Raw genomic sequence first — 24,732 nt, forward strand, 5'->3', positions numbered from 1 at the left:
TTATTCTTATGTTCTCTTCTTGGTTTTTGTGAATCTGTTGTGTTTTGATTTGCCATTGCTCTGTTTTCAAGTACATTAACTTCTTCCTGTATCTACTTGGTTTAGACTGGTAGTCATACACGCTCAGACACTTGCTAAAAAAAAGTCTATATTTTCTTACTCTCCTCCCCCACATTTTATGATGTCCTCCTTTACATCTTCATGTTCAACCTGTTGCTGTCCATTGTGGTCATCCTCGCATTCACAAAATGTTTAAATTTTTTAAAATCTTTATACTGGTTTATTTAAGAGATGTATTTTTCAATTGTGGTATTTTTCTTCCCTATAGATTCCTCTTTTCTATTTAGAGAAGTCCTTTCAATATTTCCTTTAGGATGGGTTTAGTGTTGTTGTATTCTTTTAGTTTTTGCTTATCTGAGAAATTCTTTCTCTCTCCTTTTATTCTAAATTATAATCTTGCTGGGTAAAGTATCCTACATTACAGGATTTTGCCTTATAAGACTTTTAATATACCTTGCCACTCCCTTTAACCTGAAGCATTTCTGTAGAGAAATTGCCTGATAACCTTATAGGGGTTCCCTTGTAATTAACTCTTTGCTTTTCTCTTACAAGCCTTTAGAATCTTCTCTCTAACTTTTGCCATTTTAATTATGTCTTGGCATAGGTCTGTTGGGGTTCATCTTGTTTGGGACCCTGTCTACTGCCTGTACCTGAGATACCTCTGCTTCCTTCTTTAGGTTTGGGCAATTTTTTTTTTTTTTTTTTTTGGTTTGGGCAATTTTTAGCCATAATTTCTTCAAATACATTTTCAATCCCCTTTTCTGTCTCCTCTTCTCGGATCCCTACTTGTGGATTGGCATGCTTTATCTTATCCTATAAGTCTGTTACATTGCTTTCATTTTTTTTTTTTTTTCATTTGGCTTTCTCTCCACTGTTCTAATTGGGTAATTTCCATTATTCTGTCTTCTAGATCACTTATTCCTTCTTCTGCATTATCCATTCTACTCTTCATTGCAGTTTATTCACCTTTTGTCTGTGCAAATGAATTTTCTAATTTTTCTTGGCTCCTCCTCATAGCTTCAAGTCCCTTTTTAACAATAATTTGCACTTCTGTCCATAGCCTCTCTTCATTCCTTCAGTATTTTCACTGTCTCCTTTTTAAACTCAGTATCTGTTAGACTGAAGAGGTCTGTTTTATTGCTTGTTCTTTCAGGGGAATTCTTTTCATAATTTTAATTGGGAGCAGTTCCTCTCCTTCTTCATTTTGCATATTTCTCTTGCTGTCTGAGTTTAGGAGGAACAATCATCTGTGGTCTTGGAGGTCTGTCTGTCTGTAGGTGCGTCCCTATGTAGCCTGCGTGGGTTTAAGTGTTTTTTGGTGCGAGCGCTCGTTTTAGCACGGATGCCTGCCACCCCTTTGCCCAGTGTACGCTGGCCGTTGTCCTCTTGATAGGAGGTGTGACTTGTGACCAGAGCCTGCACTGGGTATGGAACTGGGCGTCCTCCTTGCTCTGTAGCTGTCACTGCCCTGTTGGGGCAGGGTCTGCCCCCCAGCTGCTGGCGTAGAGGCCCCCAGATGCTTTGCTGAGCTGCATTTCTGAGCTACAGTGTGAGGTAGGTGGGGCTGGAGCTCTCCCTCTGGGAGAGCAGCCTCTGAGCTTCCTTGCAGGAGCTGCTGTGTCCCCTTTCACGTGTCAGGGCTCACAGAGGCATTGTTGTGGGCACTGCCCTCAGCTCCGCCTCAGTAGTGGGAATGCCAGCCGTGGCCCTGGGGTGTTGTCTCCCCAGGACCACAGTACTCACGCCTCTGAATCCAGTGTGGGAGCGCTGGAGGCATCTCATACCCGGGCCTAGCCCAGCCCTCACGCACGTGTACCCGCAGAGCCCACAGCTGCTGAGGTCAGAGCCCTCCCAGCGGCAGAAGCATCTGTTGTCCATTTGTATGCCCCACAGGTGCTGAATTTACAGAGCTGCCAGTGGGGGTGTAAATCCAGGGCTCACACAGCCTTGGGGAGGGTTCAGTCCTGCTGCCCACGTTGCTTGGCCCCTGGGGCTCAGCTCTGGTTGCAGCCCCACTTCTGCATGTGGGCAACCCGCTGGCATGGGCTCCTGGGGCCTGCCGAGATGGTGGTTGACACAGGAGTCTCCTGAAGCAGCAGCAGTGGGGGCGCACTCTCCGGGAGGCAGAGGAGGCAAGGCATGGGCCAGCATGTGGAGCAAGAGGCTGCTGTGGCGGCCCACCCTTCACACGCCGCTTAACAGTGGCCCTTCGTTTCTACAGCAGGCCCACGCTCCTGCAGACACCCGCTGTTGCAGCCACGCCACACCCCAGCTCCTTCGGGCTGTCTCCATGCATTCAGCTCCAGTCTTTTCCCCAGGTCTACCTCATAGTGGTTTTGATTTGCATTTTTCTGCTAGTTATGTTGAACATCTTTTCATGTACTTTTTGGCCCTCTGTATGTCTTCTTTGGAGAAATATCTATTAGAGCTTCTGCCATTTTTTGACTGAGTTGTTTGTGTGATTTTTTAAAAAATTGTATTGGAATGCAGTTGATTTACCATGTTGTGTTAGTTTCAGGTACACAACAAAATGAGTCAGTTGTACGCATATCCACTCTTTTAGAGTAGATTCTTTTCCCATATAGATCACTATGGAGTACTGAGTAGAGTTCTACTATGTAGCAGTTATTTGTTATCTGTTTTATATGTAGTAGAGCATATGTATCAGTCCCAGTCTTCCAGTTTATCCCTACACCCTCTTTACCGCCTGGTAGCCATACGTTTGTTTTCTACATCTGTAACTCTGTTTCCGTTTTATATATAAGTTCACTATATATAATGAAGTTCTTTGACCTTTACTTCACTCAGTATCAATCCATCTGTGTCCACCCATGTTGCCGCAAGTGGTGTTATTTCATTCTTTCTTTTGGCTGAGTAATGTTCCATTGTAAATATGCACCCCATCTTCTTTATCCATTCCTCTGTTGGACATTTAAGTTGCTTCCATGTCCTGGCTATCGTAAATAGTGCTGAATATTGGTGTGCATATATCTTTTCAAATTATGGTTTTCTCTGGATATGTGCTCAGGAGTGGGATTGCTGGATCATATGGCAGCTCTGTTTTTAGTTTTTTAAGGAACCTTTGTACTTCCTGCATAGTGGCTGTGCCCAGGCTACATTTCCACCATCTGTACAGGGGAGCCCACCTTTCTCCATACTCTCTCCAGCATTTATTGTTTATGGATTTTTGATGATGGCCATTCTAACTGTTGTGAAGTGATACCTCATGGTAGTTTTGATTTGCATTTTTCTAATAATTAGTGATTTTGAACATCTTTTCATGTGTTTTTTAGCCAGCTGTATATCTTCTCTGGAGAAATGTCTGTCTAGATCTTCTGCCTGTGTTTTCATTGGGTTGCTTTTTGATGCTGAGCTGCATGAGCTGTTTGTGTATTTTGGAGATTAACCCCTTGTCAGTTGCTTCATTTGCGAATATTTTCTCCAATTCTGTAGGTCGTCTTTTCATTTTGTTTATGGTTTCCTTTGCTGTGCAACAGCTTTTAAGTTTAATTAGGTCATATTTGTTTGTTTTTGTTTCTATTTTCATTACTACAGGAGGTGGATTGAAAAAGATCTTGCTGTGGTTTATGTCAAAGTATTTTTGCTGTGTTTTCCTACAAGAATTTTATAGTGTCTGGTCTTACATTTAGGCCTTTAATCCATTTTGAGTTTATTTTTTTGTTCTAATTTCATCCTTTTACATGGAGCTGTCCAGATTTCCTAGCACCCCTTACTGAAGAGGCTCTCTTCTCTCCATTGTATATTCTTGCCTCCTCTGTCGTAGATTAGGTGACGGTAGGTGTGGGTTTACCTCTGGGCTTTCTGTCTTGCTCCACAGATACGTATTTCTGTTTTAGTGCCACTGTTTTGGTTATTGTCTCTTTGTAGTTTAGTCTGAAATCAGGGAGCCTGATTACCCAGTTCCATTTATCTTAAGATTAGTGTGTCTGTTTGGGGTCTTTTGTGTTTCCATACAATTTTTAAGATTTTTTTTTGGTTCTAGATCTGCAAAAAAATGGCATTGGTAACTCGATAGGTATTACATTGAATCTGTAGTTTACTTTGTGGTATAGGCATTTTGACAATAGACTTTTCAAGGCCAGTAGTGAAACAATTATGCTATCATATGTTTGAATTGGGAAAATCTATAGTATATTTATGGACTTTCTGAAAATACCTAACTTGAAATATTTTTCCTTGCAGCTGTTTATTTGCCAATATCACATATGGCTGGCAGCAGACACAAGGGGTATCTTGGTCCTCATTCCTGGAAACCCTATGCTCAACATTATTGTCAGCACTTTCATATTTGTTTGTGTGGCACATGAAATTTCTCAGATCACTAATGATCTTGCACAGATTATTATTCCTAAAGATAACTCATCTCTGTTGAAAAGATTGGCATGTATAGCTGCATTTTTTTGTGGACTCCTCATCTTATCATCCATTCAAGATAAATCAAGACATTAGGATTCTAAAAACTTAAAACTCTTCAGATTAACTTTGAATCTACCTATAGGAGAACAGCGTCTATCTGGAAATGTATTGTAAATGTAAATGTAAATAAAAATTTGTGTGGCAAGAAGATAGCTCAGTGACATCTGTTGAACATGTGTGGTTGTATATTTTGGAAATGTACATATACAATGTGAAATACTGAAAAAATTGAAGCAGAGTGCATCGTATAGGACTGCATGTGAAAAGTCTTTTCTACTGGATCTACATTTCCATTTATAAGTGATTTTAAGTTAACATATGAAGGCAGGGAAATAATTACCTTTCCAGTAAAAATACAGATAATTAAATTAGCTTAGTAACACCACTGAGTGTTTTGATATTTACTAAATTTATGGTAATAAAAATTGTATGCAACTATTTTCATCATGGAACTTCCTACTTCATCGAAAACTTTCTTACTCAAGAAAGATTGCAGTGTTGTTTTCTTATATGTGCAATGATGTGGAATGACAAGCAGTATGTCTTTTATTGTTCATGTTCTGATATTATGTTTCCTGACCTGACTTTTCTTCCTAACTTTGGTTTTCAGGTAGATAAGCCTAAAACCTTTGTACACTTTGTCCCAGAGTTGTTCTAGGCTCCATGACAGGCTTTTGTCATTGATGCTATTGTAGCTTTTTATAAAAAGGCCAAATTTTCTTTCCAGTCCAAACATTCACCTATTTCCTTTCCTTAAGCTACACCAGTGTAATACCAGTGTTACCCTGTGGATTCATCACATATGCTTTCCCCTATCTAATTAGTTTTTGTATATAATTTCCAATGTTTGGAAGCTCTTTATAACCATTTTGGTATTTCCTATTACTCCCTCCTATTTTTAAAAAAATATTTATCAATCTAAATGTGTGCAGTGTAGTAAAGATTGAAGATATGTTTGAGATGTATAACCGTAAGTAGAATTTTAAGTAAACTGGTCACCTTGGGCAATGTTTGTTTTTTGGTTTTGTTACAGGCTTAACTGTTAGAGGTATAAATTTATTTATCTGTTGTACAGATTTGATTACAGATTTTAATGTTTTAAAAATTGCACTTGTTTGCTGTCACTGTGTATGGGGTAAAATATTTTTTGTTCATGGTATATGAAAATATGGAATAATTTAAACAGTAAATAAACATTCTGTGGATGCTTATTTTTGTATTGTAAAGTATCAATTAAACTATGTGGTTTTTTTAAAAGCTGGATCCATTAATGATTGGTTCAAATGTCTAATTCATTTCCTCAGTTTAAATTTACTTTTTTAAACCTCTTAGCATATATGGGTAAGTCACAGTAATAGTTAAAGAATAATTTAGTTATCAGTGCTTCAGAGGATAATCTGCACTTTCTGCTCATGAGTTAAAACATTGTTTTATTAGTAATGTTACTTGAAGATTTAAAAAATTGAAGTATATCTTTAGCACTGGATTTATGTGCTAGTGATATATTTCCATTAATTGAGGAGTGTCTCTCAAACAGATGTGTGTTCTTTCTTTTTCTCTCTTCTTCTGCCCTTACTTAGTCTTTTGACATTTCCCAGATAGACAATTGTAATGATTCATTGCTCTGCTTCCTAGACTGCAGGCTTATAAGTAGAGAATAGTATGGTTATAAATCAAAAACTTCCAAGTACTGTGATCACATTATTCTTGCTAGTGTGGCTTGCCAATGAGTAGAGTGCATTTTAATTTAACTTGTAAGTTTTATCACCTGAGAAAGATTCTTCCTGATGAAACAACTGAAAAAAAATGACCAGTATTTGTCTTTTAGGAGCATTTATGTCTTCTAATAGTGATACCCAGTTGATTACAAGGTTTCTTCCCTGTTTGAACTCAAGCCTAAAACTTAGCTGGTGAGCCCTATTTCTTCATCACATGTTTTCATTTAATGTACATATAAAATAAAATAGTGACAGATAAAAATTAAAATAATTAAAATATACATTTGTAATTAAAATATTCTATTTGTATTTGATTTTCCTAATGAGTCTTTACAGATAAGAGGTTGTTGTGCTCTAAGTTGCCACAATGTTAGCATCTATGTATGCTGTGTTTTAATATTTTTTTCTGCATTGACTCACATAATGATTATCTGCATTACTCAATCATACCATTCTTCAGAGAAAGATGTTTAACAGAATATTTAGCTATGCTAAAATTTAGATGAAATCACAGGTTCTCTGAAGCCGAGTTTCTATAAATTGCATCACATTGAAAAATCTGTCCTCTGGCCTCAGAAGGCACTTGCCTTACTCAGGCTACGCCAGTCCTCCACTGTTGCCTTTGTCAAGCCTTCCCATTTGTATGAACAGCCAAAACAGCATTAAAACTTCAGGGCCTTGTGATACACCACATTCACAAACTCAAAGATAAAAGCCATGTGATCATCTCAATAGATGCAGAAAAAGCCTCTGACAAAATTCAGCACCCATTTATGATTAAAGCTCTTCAGAAAATGGGCATAGAAAGAACCTACATAGTAAAGACCATATGTGATAAGCCTACAGCAAACTTTATTCTCAATGGTGAAAAACTGAAAGCATTTCCCCTAAGATCAGGAATAAGACAAGGGTGTCCACCTTCCCCACTATTATTCAACCTAGTTCTGGAAGTCCTAGTTACAGCAATCAGAGAAGAAAAAGAAATGAATCCAGATTGGAAAAGAAGTAAAGCTCTCACTGTTTGCAGATGACATGATACTGTATGTAGAAAACCAGAAAGACAGTATCAGAAAATTACTAGAGCTAATCAGTGAATTTAGCAAAGTTGCAGGATACTAAATCAATACACAGAAATCACTTTCATTTCTATATATTAACAATGAAAAATCAGAAAGAGAAATTAAGGAATCAATCCCATTCACCATTGCAACAAAAAGAAATATCTAGGAGTAAACTTACCTAAGGAGACAAAAGAACTGTACACAGAAACTTAAAAGACACTAATGAAAGAAATCAAAGATGACATAAACAGATGGAGAGATATCCCATGTTCCTGGGTAGGAAGAACCAATATTGTGAAAATGACTATACTACCAAATGCAGTCTACAGATTCAATGTGATCCCTATCAAATTACCAATGACATTTTTCACAGAACTAGAACAAAAAATTTTACAATTCACATGGAAACACAAAAGACCTCAAATAGACAAAGCAGTCTTAAGAAAGAAGAATGGAACTGGAGAAATCAACCTTCCTGGCTTCAAATTATACTACAAAGCTATAGTCATCAAGACAGTATGGTCCTGGCACAAAAACAGAAATATAGAACAATGGAACAAGATAGAAAGTCTAGAAATAAACCCATGCACCTACGGGTACCTTATTTTTGAAAAGGAGGCAAGAACATACAATGGGGCAAAGACAGCCTCTTCAATAAATGGTGCTGAGAAAACTGGACAGCTACATGTAAAAGAAATGTGAACACTTCCTAACACCATACACAAGGATAAACTCAAAATGGACTAAAGACCTAAATGTAAGACCAGAAACTATAAAACTCTTAGAGGAAAACATAAGCAGAACACTCAACTTAAAGCAAGATCCTCTATGACCCACCTCCTAGAGTAATGGAAATAAAAACAAAAGTAAACAAGTGGGACCTGATTAAACTTGAATGCTTTTGCACAGCAAAGGAAACTATAAGCCAGGTGAAAAGATAACCCTCAGAATGGGAGAAAATGATAGCAAATGAAACAACTGACAAAGGATTAATTTCCAAAATATACAAGCAGCTCATACAACTCAATACCAGAAAAACAAACATGTTTCTCCAAAGAAGACATACAGGTGGTTAATAAACACATGAAAAGACACTCAACATCACTCATTATTAGAGAAATGCAAATCAAAACTACAATGAGATATCACCTCACACCAGTCAGAATGGCTGTCATCAAAAAGTCAACAAGCCATAAATGCTGGAGAGGGTGTGGGGAGAAGGGACTGCTCTTGCACCATTGGTGGGAATAAAAATTGATATAGCCCATATTGAAGATGGTATGGAGATTCCTTTAAAAACTAGGAATAAAATCACCATATGACCCAGCAATCCCACTCCTAGTCATATACCCTGAAGAAACCAAAATTGAAAAAGACACATGTATCCCATTGTTCATTGCAGCACTATTTACAATAGAACATGGAAACAACCTAGATGTCCATCAACAGTTGAATGGATAAAGAAGTCCTGGTACATATACACAATGGAATATTACTTAACCCTAAAAAGGAATGCCTTTGAGTCAGTTCTAATGAAGTGGATGAACCTAGAACCTGTTATACAGAGTGAAGTGAGTCAGAAAGAGAAAGAGAAATATCATTTTCTAATGCATATATACAGAATCTAGGAAAATGGTACTGAAGAATTTACTTACAGGGCAGCAGTGGAGAAACAGACATAGAGAATACACTTGTGGACAAGGGGAGGAGAGGGTGAGATGTATGGAAGAGTACCATGGAAACTTACATCACCACATGTAAAATAGATAGCCAGTGGGAATTTGCTGTCTGGCTCAGGAAACTCAAACAGGGGCTCTGTGTCAACCTAGAGGGGTGGGATGGGAGGGAGATGGAGGGAGGTTCAAAAGGGAGGGGATATGTGTATACCTGTGGCTGATCCATGTTAAGGTTTGACAGAAAACAACAAAATTCGGTAAAGCAATTATTCAATAAAAAAACAAATTATTAAAAAAAATTTCAGAGCTTTCACATAAAACCACTCACTGTACCTATGAAGTGAATCCTATTACTCTAGGTGCTAGTATAAAACAACATTTCTATCCTACCATTCCATTGTAAGACAAGTTGCCAGTTGAAATTTTTATAATGGGTGAATATTATTTCAAATGTTACGAAACTTTTAAGCGTTATAAAATTAACAATAAGCATATATATGTTTGATTATTGTATTTTTAAACTAGATTGTAAAAAATATTCAATACATGTGTAAACTGTTAAGCCTATTAAATAGACCATAGGACCTAGGGTAGAACCTTCATAAAACAGACTTAATAAAAGACAGTTTGTCAAGGAACATGCAACTTCTAGGAGAATGCCTCCTCCACTTCAGTTGGATAAAAATGGGAGAGACAATCTAGTAAGCTTGAGAGCCAAATTGGAATTTTTTTGTTGAGCAGTATTAAATCATTAATATACTGTCATTTTGACCTACAAAATGGGATTCAACAGCTTCTCTTGATTAAAACAACTTGGGTAGTTACCTGCAGAATTGATTTTGACACCAAGAATTCTAAATACTCATGCTTGAAAAGCACCTTTAAATCCATTCTGATATTTTAGTGAAATCCCTTCTAGTGTCTTACATGCTACACATTAGAATTATAAAACTTGCTTAAAAGTTAGACTGATAAGGTAGTATACGTAAGAGACTATTTTCTAAAAGTAGAATTGAATATATTATGAGTATAAATTAGCTAATAGGTTAAGAAATAAGATTTAAATTTCTGTGATCAAAAATACTTCCAAACAAAAGGACCAGATGGCTTCATAGGTGAATTGTATGAAACATTTAGAAAAGCATTAATACCAAAACTAAACAAAGATAACCACCAAAACTGATACCAAAACTAAACAAAGATACCACCAAAGAAAGAAAATTACAGGCCAGTATCACCGATCAACATACAGGCAAAAATCCTCAATGAGATCCTAGCAAACCAAATCCACCAACACTTAATTAAAAGGAACATACACCATGATTAAGTAGGATTTATCCCAGGAATGCAAGGATTCTTCAATATCTGCAAATCAATCAGTGTGATACACCATATTAACAAGTTGAAGAATAAAAACCATATGATCATCTCAATAGATGCAGAAAAAACTCTGACAAAACTCAATACTCATTTATGATAAAAACTCTCCAGAAAGTGGGCATAAAGGGAACTTCATATAAGACCATATACAACAAACCCACAGCTAGCACCATTCTCAGTGGTGAAAAGCTGAAAGCATTCCACCTAAGACCAGGAACAAGACAAGGATGTCCATTCCCTGCCACTTTTAATTCAACATATTTTGGAAGTTTTAGCAACAGCAATTCAAGGAGAAAGACAAAATGGATCCAAATTTAAAAAGTAAAAATCTCACTTTTTATACAAAATTTATTTTTTATACAAAATTATTTACAAAACACTTTTAAAAATACCATTCTAAAGTATAAACATGGAGTAGATCAACATTTTAAAAGGAAATGCTTGCCTGGAAGTGATTGTTATGTGCAGGCAAAATCCTCATTCTTCAAAGTAATTATAATATTTTAAAATTCAGCTGATTGTATTATCATTTACTTCACTAATACCTGGGCTTCCCAGGTGGCACTAGTGGTGAAGTATCCACCTCCCAATGCAGGGGGTGCAGGTTCGATCCCCGGGTCGGGGAGATCCTCTGGAGGAGGGCATGGCACCCCACTCCAGTATTCTTGCCTGGAGAATCCCATGGACAGAGGAACCCAGTGGGCTGCAGTCCATAGGGTCTCAAAGAGTTGGACCCGACTGAAGTGACTTAGCATGCACACACTAATACCTAGTGGTCCTATTCCATAGAAGATATTTGGGAGAATTGTTTTTTAATTTTATTTCTTTTTGGCTTTGCTGGGTGTTCAGTGATTCACTAGGGCCTTATCTAGCTGCGATGAGTGGGGACTACCCTCCCTTGCAGTGTGTGGACTTACTGTGGTGTCTTCTCTTACTGTGCCTCCCAGACTTGGTAGTTGGGGCACACAGGCTTAGTTCCTCCATGGCATGTGAAATCGTCCCAGACCAGATGTTGAGCCCAAGTCCCTTGAATTGGCTCATGGATTCCTAACCACTGGACCACCAAGGAAGTCCCTTGAGGGAATTTTTTAATAATGAAAATCGCTAAAAAGGATCATAAAAGTTATAACAATTTTTTCTTAATTCTACAGCTACCACAGATGGATTATTTAATTTTTTAAATCTCCACTGCCAAAATAATAAACCAGAACTTAGCTGATGGTCAAAGTTCTCCATGTTTATCTCTTAATACAAGTTCCAGCCAGACCAGTCTTACTCTTCCCCAAATGTACTCTTCCTTAGTTCCTGCTCTTTTCATCCACCTAAATCCAACTTTTTTTAACATAGAATTTAAACTCCACATCCTCTGTGAAACCAACAGTTTATATTCTCTTCAACTATTCTAGCATTAATTGCCTGGTTCTGTTATATTGTCATTGTTTTCCACTCTTCAGTAAGATTGCAACTCCGGTGTCAAGACAGATATAGTCACATGCTCTACACAAAGTAAGTATAGAAATGCTTGACCAGCAAGCAGTTAAGGAGTTCTGGTTTTACTTCTGCCATCTTAAAAACAAAATTCCTCTGTCTCTAGCATTCCCAAAGCTACTGCTTCATTCATCTTCTCCTACAGACCTGAATTGCCTCTTGTCAAGATCAACAAGAGCCTCCATATAGCTAAATCTATTGATCAGTTCTTAGTTTCCACCCGCCTTAACCTATGTTTGACACAATCGATTTACTGCCATCTCCTCCACTCTGATTCCAGGATGTCACCATTTCGTCTTTTCCCACTACCTCAGTAGCCATTCCTTCACAGTCCTAGATACTAGATCCTCTTCATTCTGTCGGTCTCTAAACTGCAGCTCCCCAAAGCTCAGTCCTCAGAACTTCAGGTAATATTACTTAAGGAGTGAATATAAATAGTCAAATGGCTTTAAACATTATGTTTGGATGTATTTTGATGCCTATCAACCAAATTTATGTCTTCAATCTGAACTTTGTCCCTGAAATTCAAATCTAGATACCTGAATATCTCTATTTGAATATTCAAAAGACATCTCAAACTTAACAGGTCTAAAACTAAACTTCTCTCCACTACTGGCCACAAACAAAAACACCCATAGTCTTTTTGTTGTTGTTGTTGTTTCAAGAGGCCTAGCTTTTTTTCTTTTCTGCTGCCCTGGGTCTTCATGGCTGCACTTGGGCTTTCTCTAGTTGCAGCGAGTGGGGGCTTCTCTAGTTGCGGTGCCGGGCTTCTTATTGTAGTGGCGTCTCTTACTGCAGAGTATAGTCTCTAGATGCACTGGCTTCAATAGTTGCAGCATGCACAAGAACACCCACTGTCTTTTTCTCAGTAAATAGCAACTACATTGTTCAGTTGTTCAAAAAACTTTGACTCTTATACTTTTTGTTTTATACTTTAGTAAATCTTGTCATTTTCATCTTCAAAATAGATCCATAATTCAGTAATTCAACCACTTTTCATCATCTCCAATGTGATCACCCTGTTCCAGAAGTCCAGTGGCTCTTTCTTGGACTATGGTACTAGTCAGCTTCTTTTTTCTTTGTAGGTCTGCCATACTAACTCTTTTTACATACCTGTGCTTTTCAGCTTCCATCTTGCCCCTCCTTAGAACTTAATCTTTCCAGGACAAAGTTTTTGTTTTACTCCCTATGGTATCCACAGCTCCTAGAACAATACCTCATAATTATTTGCCAAATGCACTAATTAATAAAAGCTACAGAAATAGTATCAAGTACTAAAGGAAAATTATTTTCCCATCTGCCTTCTTGGTGATTTGGACAAGAGGCTAAAAATATGCTTTATTTGAGTTTTAGGATATTGATCTGAATAATGTTATAAAAAATTTAACCCACTTACGTGGTCAGATAAAGAGTGAGTACAAATAGTCACATGGCACATAACCTGTGACTCTGCAGCAAATTAGGGTCTTTGTACAGTTTCCCAGGTGGCACTAGGGGTAAAGAATCTGCCTGCCAAAGCAGGAGATGAGAGAGACCTAGGTTCAATCCCTGGATCAGGAAGATCCCCTGGAGTAGGAGATGGCAACGCACTCCAGTATTCTTGCCTGGAAAATTCCATGTGCAGAGGAACCTGGTGGGCTACTGTCCATGAGGCTGCAAAGAGTCTGACAGTACTGAACCAGTGAGCCTAAGGGTTTTTGCGGCCTGGACGGAAGCCGCTTGCACACCTGAGTGCTAGCCATACTAGGTAGAATAGGCTCTTACTTGCTGTGCGTTCTACTATTTTTCATTTTCTTGCTTTATGCTGGGGAAAATGTCAATTGCAATTTGTCAGTGTACTTGCTATTATATTTGCTATTGTAGAGGGAATTATTTGGAATCCTATCTCTACCAAAAGTGGAAAATGAAAAGATAAACTAGGAAGGCTATGTATTTTAAAAAGAGATTGTGCTTTTTGTGGAAGTGAAAAATATTTTTCTGTGTTCAGACAAAATGTGACTGTGTCATAAAACTACTTAAAAATACTACTTCAAAAACCATTATGAAATCAACTCTACTAAAAACTATTGCCAGTACATAAAAATGTATATGTGGGTGCCAGTATATATAAAACTCATTTTAATGAATTAAATGAAAGCCTGAAATTTCAACAGGACGTTAATGAAAACTTATTAAATAATAAATGCTATGATATATATTAAGTGAAAAAATTGCATCAGAACATGTAACAGATGGTAAGTTTTAAAATCATATCCATTGAATGTAGCAGAAATTACATGCCAAAAAAAAGCTTTGAAAATAGAAGGCTAATGAGGAAAAATTAACTCCCTCAGATATGTCCACCTAATTATACTTGTGCTTACATTGAGAATTCTAATGTAACCAACTCAGAAATATACCAATGTCTTGTTCATTATAAGAAAATGACATACTGATTGATTGAGGTGATCCTAAAGTTTGATATAGGATGAATACAGTCATTGATATCATAAAATGGGAGTGTTGGTGGCTTATCATATGGACAAGTCAGTGTTTTCTTTGATAAATTGGATGTACCATATGGGAGCCTGCTATATAAAAAGAGGTTAGATGGCATTGTACTTAGAGTTCTTTAGAACTCTTGAAAGAGATTAAACTTTTTACATAATTCAAGAGAAAATGACCGTTAGCCTGGTTTCAAAGACTGAACTAAAGATGGCCTGTTTTGATTGGCTATTCAACTCATCTTACCAGTTTGAATATTTCTCTGCAAAGACATTCAAAACTGATTGAATATATGACTTGATTTGTTCATTCTCAGGATAGCTGAGATTCAGAGAAATGTACTTGGCACCATTTATTCTGGTTCATTTTCTTACTTTTAGTGTAAGAAAATTTCTACAGAAGGAACAGTTGGCACCTACATTCCCAAAATTATAGGATTGAAGACTAAATTCTAGAAATTTTTTTCTTGTTTTAAATTTTATAAGATGTAAAAGCACTATTCATTTTCCTTTTCATATTAATAGTGACAGTACAAGTGAACTATGAGGGAAAAGTGCAAGTTATATGACTGCTATTCAATATGGTACCAAAACCTAAATATGAAAAAATTGGAATGCCTGAATTCTAGGTAACACCAGGAATAGTTGCTTTAAAATATAAAAGTTATACAGGTATCTTATCCATTATGAAGAATTTTGGGAGCTATGAAACAGGATAAGATGAGATGCTTTGTCTTTAAAGGATTCAAAGATAAAATATTACTAAATATCATAATGGGAAAAAATCTGACATTTTTACATCTTAAGAAAAAGTGGTACCAAGATTCTTTTTCCAAATTTGGGGTAAACCAACAAAGAAAAACTTTTGCATTTTTTATTTTCAAATTTAAAATATCTCCAATATTATAAACATATGTTATATTAAAAGCTTACACCATCTTACGTTAAAAATAAAAAGGTTATCTGGTAGTTGTGGGTATTTTTTTTTTTTAATTCTTAGCTTTCTTTACTCTCTAATCAAAGTATTTGATTTTTGACCACAGTTTTTTCATAACTAGGTCAGTATGTTTTGTTTTGTCTCATAAATCATAGGATCAGTGTGAGTCGCTCAGTCATGTCTGACTCTGTGACCCCATGAACTGGCCCGCCAGGCTCCTCTGTCTGTGGGATTCTCCAGACAAAGTAAATAAAACTGAGACCATCATCTACGTTCTCCTTCCCTCCCCTCAGAAGACAGCAGCCAACACTTTCTCCTGTGTTTCCTCCTTCAGTGGAAGGTAGCACCATCCTTCTTTCTCCCCAGTGGAAAATCTTGGAATCATCCTAGACTCGTATCTTTCTAATACATTCCATGCTGTCCATTTCCTAAATCCTTTTCAGTCTTCATATTTCTCTTCTCTTGTTGCCTCTACCTCTGTTCAGGCTCTTATTATTTCTCCTCTCAGTTCAGTCAGTTCAGTTCAGTCACTCAGTCGTGTCCGACTCTTTGCGACCCCATGAATCGCAGCATGCCAGGCCTCCCTGTCCATCACCAACTCCCGGAGTTCACTCAAACTCATGTCCATCGAGTCGGTGATGCCATCCAGCTACCTCATCCTCTGTCGTCCCCTTCTCCTCCTGCCCCCAATCCCTCCCAGCATCAGGGTCTTTTCCAATGAGTCAACTCTTCGCATGAGGTGGCCAAAGTATTGGAGTTTCAGCTTCAGCATCAGTCCTTCCAATGAACACCCAGGACTTATCTCCTTCAGGATGGACTGGTTGGATCTCCTTGCAGTCCAAGGGACTCTCGAGAGTCTTCTCCAACACCACAGTTCAAAAGCATTAATTTTTCGGTGCTCAGTTTTCTTCACAGTCCAACTCTCACACCCATACATGACCACTGGAAAAACCATAGCCTTGACCAGATGGACCTTTGTTGGCAAAGTAATGTCTCTGCTTTTTAATATGCTGTCTAGATTGGTCATAACTTCCCTTCCAAGGAGTAAGCATCTTTTAATATCATGGCTGCAGTCACCATCTGCAGTGATTTTGGAGCCCAAAAAAATAAAGTCTGACACTGTTTCCACTGTCTCCCCATCTATTTCCCATGAGGTGATGGGACCAGATGCCATAATCTTAGTTTTCTGAATGTTAAGCTTTAAGCCAACTTTTTCACTCTCCTCTTTCACTTTCATCAAGAGGCTTTTTAGTTCCTCTTCACTTACTCCTCTAGAATTTGGAAATATCTGGTTTTGCTTTTATCTGTATCTAGATCATTTTCTTCTTCCTTTCTCTTTCAATGTTGCATATTAAATCAGATTCTAGCCAATAAGGTCAATGAAATTAAAATCTTGTAGGGTAGATGAAGATTATTATTTCTTATATGTTGTACACATATTGTAGAATGTGGCTAGGCTGAGAATCAATGTTGGAGAAATTTCAAATGTCTTTGCCAGGCTTTGTACAAAGTCTTCATGATCTTCAAGATGGTTTGTCATTCCCTTCTCCAGGGGATCTTCCTGACTCAGAGATTGAACCTGGGTCTCTGGCATTGCAGGCAGACTCTTTACCATCTGAGCCACCAGGGAAGCCCTAATTAAAAGGATTATACTGTACTCTGTGAGACTAGACTAGATAGGTTTGGAGTAGCAAGATGAGTTTTTTCCTAAGTGATTCAGGAGAAAAATAGTGACAGCCATCTCTGATGTAGAGAGAGTAAACTAGAATGAAGAACCCACCTCACCTCCTTCCATCCCACCCTCATCTCAGGACACTATCACTAACAAAAATTAATGGAAAAACATTTACTTGAAGGCCAAAAGGTCCAGCACTTTCAAAACACATTCACACACAAGGGAAATAGAGCTGGAGCACTTAGAGATTATGAAAGTTTAAAGGGAAACTGTAGAAAAGTAATGTATGGGCATGGCTATCCAAAAAAGAATTTAAATAGAATAATGGAAGGAACACACACATACAATGGAAGGAGTAGGAATTGTATTGAAACAATTGGATGTATAGACATATTAAGCTCTAGCTATCAATGTGGAATATATAAATTAATAGAATATAAAACAAATATCTTAATTCAGGAAATGTTAGAATAAGGTAATATTTGATTTCACATTGCTAAGGAAAGATAGACATAGTCTTTAAATAGTCCCGAGACAACTGATTAATTATGGGAGTGTGTACATGCATGGGTAATCACTCAGTTGTTTCTGACTCTTTGCAACCCTATGGACTGTAGCCCACCAGGCTCCTCTATCCATGGGATTCTCCAGGCAAGAATACTGGAGTGAGTTGCCATTTCCTACTCCAGGGGATCTTACCAAACCCGGGGATTGAACCTGAGTCTGAGCGGGGGCAATAAATTCCCTTTCTTACTCAAGACTGTATATTGTCACTCTGTTTATTTAACTTATATGCAAAGTATTGGGCTGGGTGAGAAATGCTGGGCTGGATGAAGCACAAACTGGAATCAAGATTGCTAGGAGAAATATTCGTAACCTCAAATATGCAGATGACACCACCTCAATGGCAGAATGCAAAGAGGCACTGAAGAGCCTCTTGATGAAGGTGAAAGGAGAGTGGAAAAGCTGGCTTAAAACTCATTCAGAAAAACTAAGATCATGGGATACAATCCCATTGCTTCATGGCACATAGATGGGAGAAAAATGGAAACAGTGATAGACTTTGTTTTCTTGGGCTCCAGAATCGCTATGGATGATGACTGTAGCCATGAAATTAAAAGATGCTTGTTCCTAGATGGCCTATTAAAAAGCAGAGACTTCACTTTGCCAACAAAGGTTCATATAGTCAAAGCTATGGTTTTTCCAGTAATCATGTACAGACGTGACAGTTGGACCATAAGGAAGGCTGAGCACCATAGAACTGATGCTTTCTAACTGTGGTGCTGGAGAAGACTCTTGAGAGTCCCTTGGACTGCAAGGAGATCCAACCAGTCAATCCTAAAGGAAATCAACCCTGAATATTCGTTGGAAGGACTGATGCTAAAGCTCTAGTACTTTGACCACCTGATGCAAAGAGCCAGTTCGTTGGAAAAGACCCTGATGCTGAGAAAGATTGAGGGCAGGAGGAGAAGAGGACGACAGGGGATGAAATGGTTGGATGCCATCACCAACTCGATGGACATGAGTTTGAGCAAACTCTGGGAGTTAGTGATGGACAGGGAGGCCTGGCGTGATGCAGTACATGGGGTTGCAAAGTGTTGGACATGATTGAGTGACTGAATAACAACTCCATATATCAAAAGATATTTAAGTTGATTAAGGATTTAAAGACATACAAAAGAAGAAGTAGAAAATGTACATTAAGAAGTCCAAGCTCAAACTGCTCACCACCCAACAGGTCAATTAATTGAGAGATGAGTTGCTAGGGTAAGGGACAGTGACTTTATTTGGAAAGCCAGCAGAGTGAGAAGTTGATAAACTACTATTCAGTGAACCAGTGTCACAAAAAACCATCTTCTCTGATTTAGAACTCAGGCTTCTTTGATAGGGGGAAGGGATAGTTAGGGACTTGGGGTGGACAGGTACACACTGCTGTGTTTAAAATGGATAACCAACAAGCACCTGCTCTATCGCACAGGAAACTCAGCTCAATGTCATGTGGCAGCCTGGATGGGAGGGGAGTTTGGGGGAGAATGGATCCATGTATATACATGGCTGAGTCCCTTGCTATTCACCTAAAACTATCACAACATTGTCAGTCAATTATACCCCAATATAAAAGTGTTATTGTTCCTTTTTTTTAAGTTCAGAGAGAGGCAAAAAGGAATACTGAGATCATCAGGAAGAGAAGATATTCACACTGTGACTGAGGGTGAGTTCCCAGGGTCTGCACGCCTCACTGAAACCTGCATAGTCCATTCCCCCACGAACAACCCTCTGCTCCATTCTGTAACCCATTAAAGTTCCGAGAAATGTTTAAAAAAAAAAAAAAGAATTCAGGCTTCTTTTATATTAAAACATGGTGGGGGAGGTAAAATCCTAGAAAGGATGTGTTAATTTCTCACTGCCTAAGCCTGTTCACAGGTGGGCCTGGTCAGCATGTTTCCTGTGAGCTAGACAAAGCTATTTTAACTCAGCGCTGACTTCCTGGGAAGCAGAGTTCCCAGAGATGTGCCATTATGTATAATTTAGGCTTATAGGCAATATCCCTTTAGTGGTTAATTTGTAATAGAATACAGAGTTTCTTCCCTATTACAGTTTTCTACTATCAATGATCCATTTCAGAATCCTGTGGGAAAAGGGACAAAGATCTAATTCCAGCTGAAGAGGAATGACAAAGAGGTGATTACAGAATGGAATTGATCAACCTTGAACAGAAAATATTCCTTAGAATCTTTTGATCAGTAGTACCATCCAATTTCCTTTTTCATCTACAACTATCTGAACCTGGTTAAAGCCCTTAGCACTTTATTGTCTAATTTAATCAAACTTGGGGTTTTGGTTCCTATTCCCAACACATACACATTCCTATGCCATTTATTTGGACAAAATTAAATATGCTGGCCCTTCTCTAGCTACAGTGACATTAAAATGAACACTTGGCTTATTTTTTAGAGAGCAAGGTAAATCTTCTAAGAGTTCACAAACCCACTGCTCTCCAGGCCTCTCAGAAATAGGGTCATTTTTAGATGATAGTGGTACTGTTTTTTATCCCAGTGTGATGAATCCATGGCTTACTCCAGCCAACTTGACAGATGAATGCATGGTAAACAATAGCGTGTGTGGCCCTGTCCACCTTGCCATCAACTGATGTCCAGGCCCTTATTCTTCCTGGGTGTGATGAAGGACTCAGTCTCCAGGTCAGAAAGGATGTAAAGCAACTTCAGTTGGAAAGGCTAGTTCTGGTGGAAGCAAACTCATGAGCAGAGGTTGTTATAGGGTCCAAGGTTTTAACATAATTGGCAATTTCTAGGTTTTTAGAGCATTTAGAAGTTCTCCCACCCAGGCAGACACCTGGAATGGCTGACCATACCATATTCAAAAGGGGCTTAATTTAAGCCCACTTCTAGGAGCCACTCGGATCCATAGCAGGGTCACTGTTAAGGCCTTATCCCAAGTTAAATTAGTCTCCTGACATTTTAGCAATGCTCCTTTTTAACAGATGATTCATTTTCTTGGTTTTTTCCTATTGATTGTGGTCTCTGAGATGAACATAGTTTCCAATTAATTTGCAATGCTTTAGACACCTGTTTAATTATACTGGAGACAAAAGCAATCCCACTGTCATTTTGAAGGGCGTGAGGCAATCCAAATCGGGGAATAATTTCCCTAAGCAGGACTTTAACCACTTCAGAACCTTTTTCTGTCTGCATGGGATATGCCTCCACCAGCCTGAAAAAGTACCCAAAACACTGACAAGTCTATGAAATTTCCTGCAGCTGAAGGCATTTGAGTTAAGCCTACTTGCCAATCCCCAGTGGGGCAGGTTCCTTTGTGTTGAGTCCTCATCTGGGGAGGTCTGACAGCAGTCTTCAGTTATTTTTAAGCACATTTCATGCAATTCTGAGTGACCTCCTGGATGGTCTTTTGTAGGTTGCTGTCTTTCCATCATGTTTGATGCTTTGCAATGCTATGGACTGTAACCAGCCAGTTTCCTCTGCCCATGGGATTTCCCAGGCAAGAATACTGGAGTGGGTTGCTATTTCCTTCTCCAGGGCATCTTCCCAACCCTAGGACTGAACCCACATGACCTGCATTTGCAGGCAGATTTTTTAACTTTGAGCCACCAGGGAAGCCCAGTGGAATATTACTCAGCCATGAAAAAACAATGAAATAATGCCATTTGCAGCAACAAGGATGGGTCTAGAGATTATCACACTAAATGACCCATAACATAACAGAGAAAGACAAATATTCCATAACCTATATATGGAATCTGGAAAGAAAAAAATACAAATGAACTTATATACAAAACAGAAATAGACCCACACACAGAAAATAAACACGGTTACCATAGCAAAAGGGGAGGGGGAGGGATAAATTAGGAGGTTAGGATTAACATATATACACACCACTTTATATAAAATAGATAACCAACAAGGACCTACTGTATAGCACAGGGAACTATACTTATTATTTTGTAATTACCTATAAGGGAAAAGAATCTGAAAAAGAATACATGTGTGTCTGTGACTGTGTGTGTGTATAACTGAATCACTGCTATACACCTGAAACCAATACAACATTGTAAATCAAACTACATTTCGCTTTTAGAAAGTAATGAAAGGAAAAAATGGCATTTAGCTTTGCATCTTCTTTTTGCAGTCATTGTTCCCTGTTGTTGAACATTTTAAAAGCAACATCTACCAGTGGAGAAAGGTTCACTCCAAATGCACCATTTAATGTTTGCAACTTTCTTCTGATATCTGAGACTCTTTCCCCCAAAAAGCAGCGGAACTGCCTGCAGGTCCGTTCTTGGGCCACACGGCCGTTTGCAGCACCAACCCACCCAGTGTACCTGCGCCCGGACACCACGGGAGTGCAGGTGGAGACCGTCTTCCTGAAGCCCGGCCCTCCTTCCCCAGGAGCAGCCAGACCTGCGTGGTGCACTACATGAGGCACCTGAGGATAGAAAGAAATCTGACTCCTCAGCCCTTTAAGTTTGTGCTGGGTGCTGAGTGAGCAGGAAGTGATCTGAGGCTGGAATGAAAGTGTTGCTCAGATGCGTTTGGGTCACAGGGCCAAGTTGTCTCCCCCGATTATGCCCAGCATCCAGGCATCATCCCCCAAATGGCAATCTGGTCTGTGTGGGAGCTTCTAAAGCTGGAATGACTGGAATGGTCTTCTTCCTGGGCTCCCCATTCTTGGCTATGCCATAGAAGGATCTGGTTCCTCCAGCTATGCACAGCAAGTCTGCAGGTAGCTTTTCTTGATGTTCCACTACTCTTTGCATAAACATCTTCCCTGGCCGACTGTGTTCTGTCACCGGCTTTGCTCATCCCCTTTCTCCTCACACGGGTGTTGACCTGAACCATGGGCCATAAATCTCGTTACTTGTTTTAGTTTGTTTTCATTTTGAGGTGAAGATTGAGTTTCAGTCTTTTGGATCCAGGTTGCAGTTAGGTTTTAGTCAAGTATTAACAGCACAAGTTATGGGTTAACTTCAGAACAGGAATTGGTATATGTGTATGTATGGGGCTGGCGGGAGGTGATACAAAGAATCTATATCTTATTTTTCTGGATGAAAGTTTTATTACATACTAAACATTCTTGTTGCTCTTGCACTGCAAAGTCACAGTAGATTTGAGGTGCTTTTGAGGGCCAAATTATTCTCCAAGTTTAGAGATATCTTTGGGTTGAATTAGAAGCCCAACCCAAAACTAAAATGGGAAGGGGGAGAGTCTTTGCCTCTACTGTCCCACCCCCACCATCCCCTGTATCTGTCCCCAAGCCAGCAGGGACCTCTGAAGCCTTCTTCATGGCGTGTTGTTTTTTTTTAATGGATACTCATGACTCTTATAATCTTATAACCATCCAGGCACCACTTCTTAAATTTTAAAAACTTTAATTGAAAGTTAAATTGAGGGTGTTGTTGTAGATACTTAACAGCCATGAAAGCCCAGCCATCATGACAAATCCTGCTGTCTTAAGAAAATGATGTTGGTCATCACAGCTTCAGCATCTCTTGGTTTTTCTGCTCGGCAAGCCCTACTGATCTCAGAGTTCCCTGGCTCCTCCTTCTCCCCCACCATCTTGCTGTCCCATGTACTGATTTGGTGAGAGCAATTGCTGCCTATTCCCCCTGTCTCCAGAGGCTTCCCAGGTGGCACCTTGGTAAAGAATCCACCTGCCACCGCAGGAGACGCGGGTTCAACCCCTGAGTCGGGAAGATGGCAATCCACTCCAATATTCTCGCCTGGAGAATCCCATGGACAAAGGAGGCTGGCAGGCTACAGTCCATGGGATTGCAGAGAGTCAGACATGACTGAGTATGCATGTGTGCATGTGCGCACACACACATTCTCCCCCCCCAACACACACACATATGAGTTTCAAGTTTTATTATTGCAATAAAAGTGCTTTATGCTGGCTTTAAAAAAAGAAATGAGGCATCTTTGTTTTTTGCTGAATTTCCTGAATTTTGTTCAAACCCTTTTGCTCTGGTACCTCTTTTCAAAGCCCTGCCAAGAAGAACTTACGACAGAGCTCTAATAAGGGCTTTCCTCACTCACTGGGGTTCCGATTTGGCTCAGTTGTGGGTACTGGCAAGTGGCTTCCAGTGGGCCATTTGGGTCTATTAGTGGAGCTGATACACTTCTTCCCTGGCCCTATCAATGACCATTGTCCTTTCGGCTCCTGCAAGCATATCCTCCCTCTAAGGAGGGCCGCCATCTTTCCAATTAAATAAGTCTGAGAAGGAGAAAGGACCATGGATTCATAGAAACCCAGGTCCCTGTCATTTGTATTAAGACCACCTACAGAATATCGGCACAAGGGAAATTGCCCTGCTCCAAAATGGCTCCTGGCTCAAACTGAGTGCCTTGTGCATTTAAAGGCGGTGCCAGACTAAGTCTCTCTGCCCCAGGAACTAACACAGGATTTTCTAATCGACTCCACGAGGAGATGGAGCCAGTCTGACCACTTCCTAATCCCCAGTGTAGGGAAATGGGACTGGGCAGGATCAGGAGGCAGGGCTTCCTTGGTGGCTCAGTGGTAAGGAGTCTGCCTGCCAATGTAGGAGATGATGCAAGTTCAACACCTAGGTCGGGAAACCCACTCCAGTATTCTTGCCTGGGAAAACCCTTTGATGGAGGAGCCAGGCAGTTAATGGGGAGCTACAGTTAATGGTGTCACAAAGAGTCAGATACAACTGAGCAACTAAATGGCAAAGCAAAGAACAAGAGGCACTGGAAGGGGTGAGTATGTTGGCATAACAGCTGGAGGAGCTGGGACGGCCAGCTCAGCCGGAGCTTGGAGCAACATATCCTCACCCGCATCCCCTTTCTTTCCTTCATGTGTGACAGATTTTCCCTTGGGGCTTCCCTGGTGGCTGGATGGTAAAGCGTCTGCCTGCAATGCGGGAAACTCAGGTTTGATCCCTGGGTCAGGATGATCCCCTGGAGAAGGAAATGGCAACCCACTCCAGTATTCTTGCCTGGAAAATTCCATGGACAGAGGAGCCTTGTAGGCTACAGTCCATGGGGTCGCAAAGAGTCAGACATGACTGAGTGACTTCACTTCACTTCTTCTTTTACCATAAAGGGGACGACTGTCTGGCTTTTCTCCACCCTGATATAATAAGACAAATGCTGCACATAGAGGATTTCATCTTTCTTTTCCCTTTCTTCGAAGAATAGCTATAGAGCCATTCAAAGGCCACTATAAAACCATAAACAACAACTGATCATCTCTAACCAAAGAATGTCTTTTCCCCTTGACGTTAGCTAACCAGGCTGAATCTGGGATGGGGTTTTGGG

General features: G+C 39.3%; 1 protein-coding gene and 1 pseudogene across 3 annotated transcripts in view; both read left to right on the forward strand.

The window, feature by feature from the left end:
• The window catches only part of CASD1 (CAS1 domain containing 1), a 53,720-nt gene extending 47,952 nt beyond the window's left edge, over window positions 1-5,768 (forward strand). For all 3 annotated transcript variants that reach the window (XM_043462621.1, XM_043462620.1, XM_043462622.1), the window contains one exon: window positions 4,264-5,768. In XM_043462621.1, the coding sequence (XP_043318556.1) occupies window positions 4,264-4,530 (267 nt within the window). In that variant the 3' untranslated portion in view covers window positions 4,531-5,768. The remainder of the gene's footprint in view (window positions 1-4,263) is intronic.
• A 15,780-nt stretch (window positions 5,769-21,548) lies between these two features.
• Window positions 21,549-22,087, forward strand: LOC122438927 (annotated as a pseudogene).
• Window positions 22,088-24,732: the final 2,645 nt, after the last annotated feature.

Source organism: Cervus canadensis, chromosome 3, assembly GCF_019320065.1.
Source record: "Cervus canadensis isolate Bull #8, Minnesota chromosome 3, ASM1932006v1, whole genome shotgun sequence".
NCBI classification, from domain to species: domain Eukaryota; kingdom Metazoa; phylum Chordata; class Mammalia; order Artiodactyla; family Cervidae; genus Cervus; species Cervus canadensis.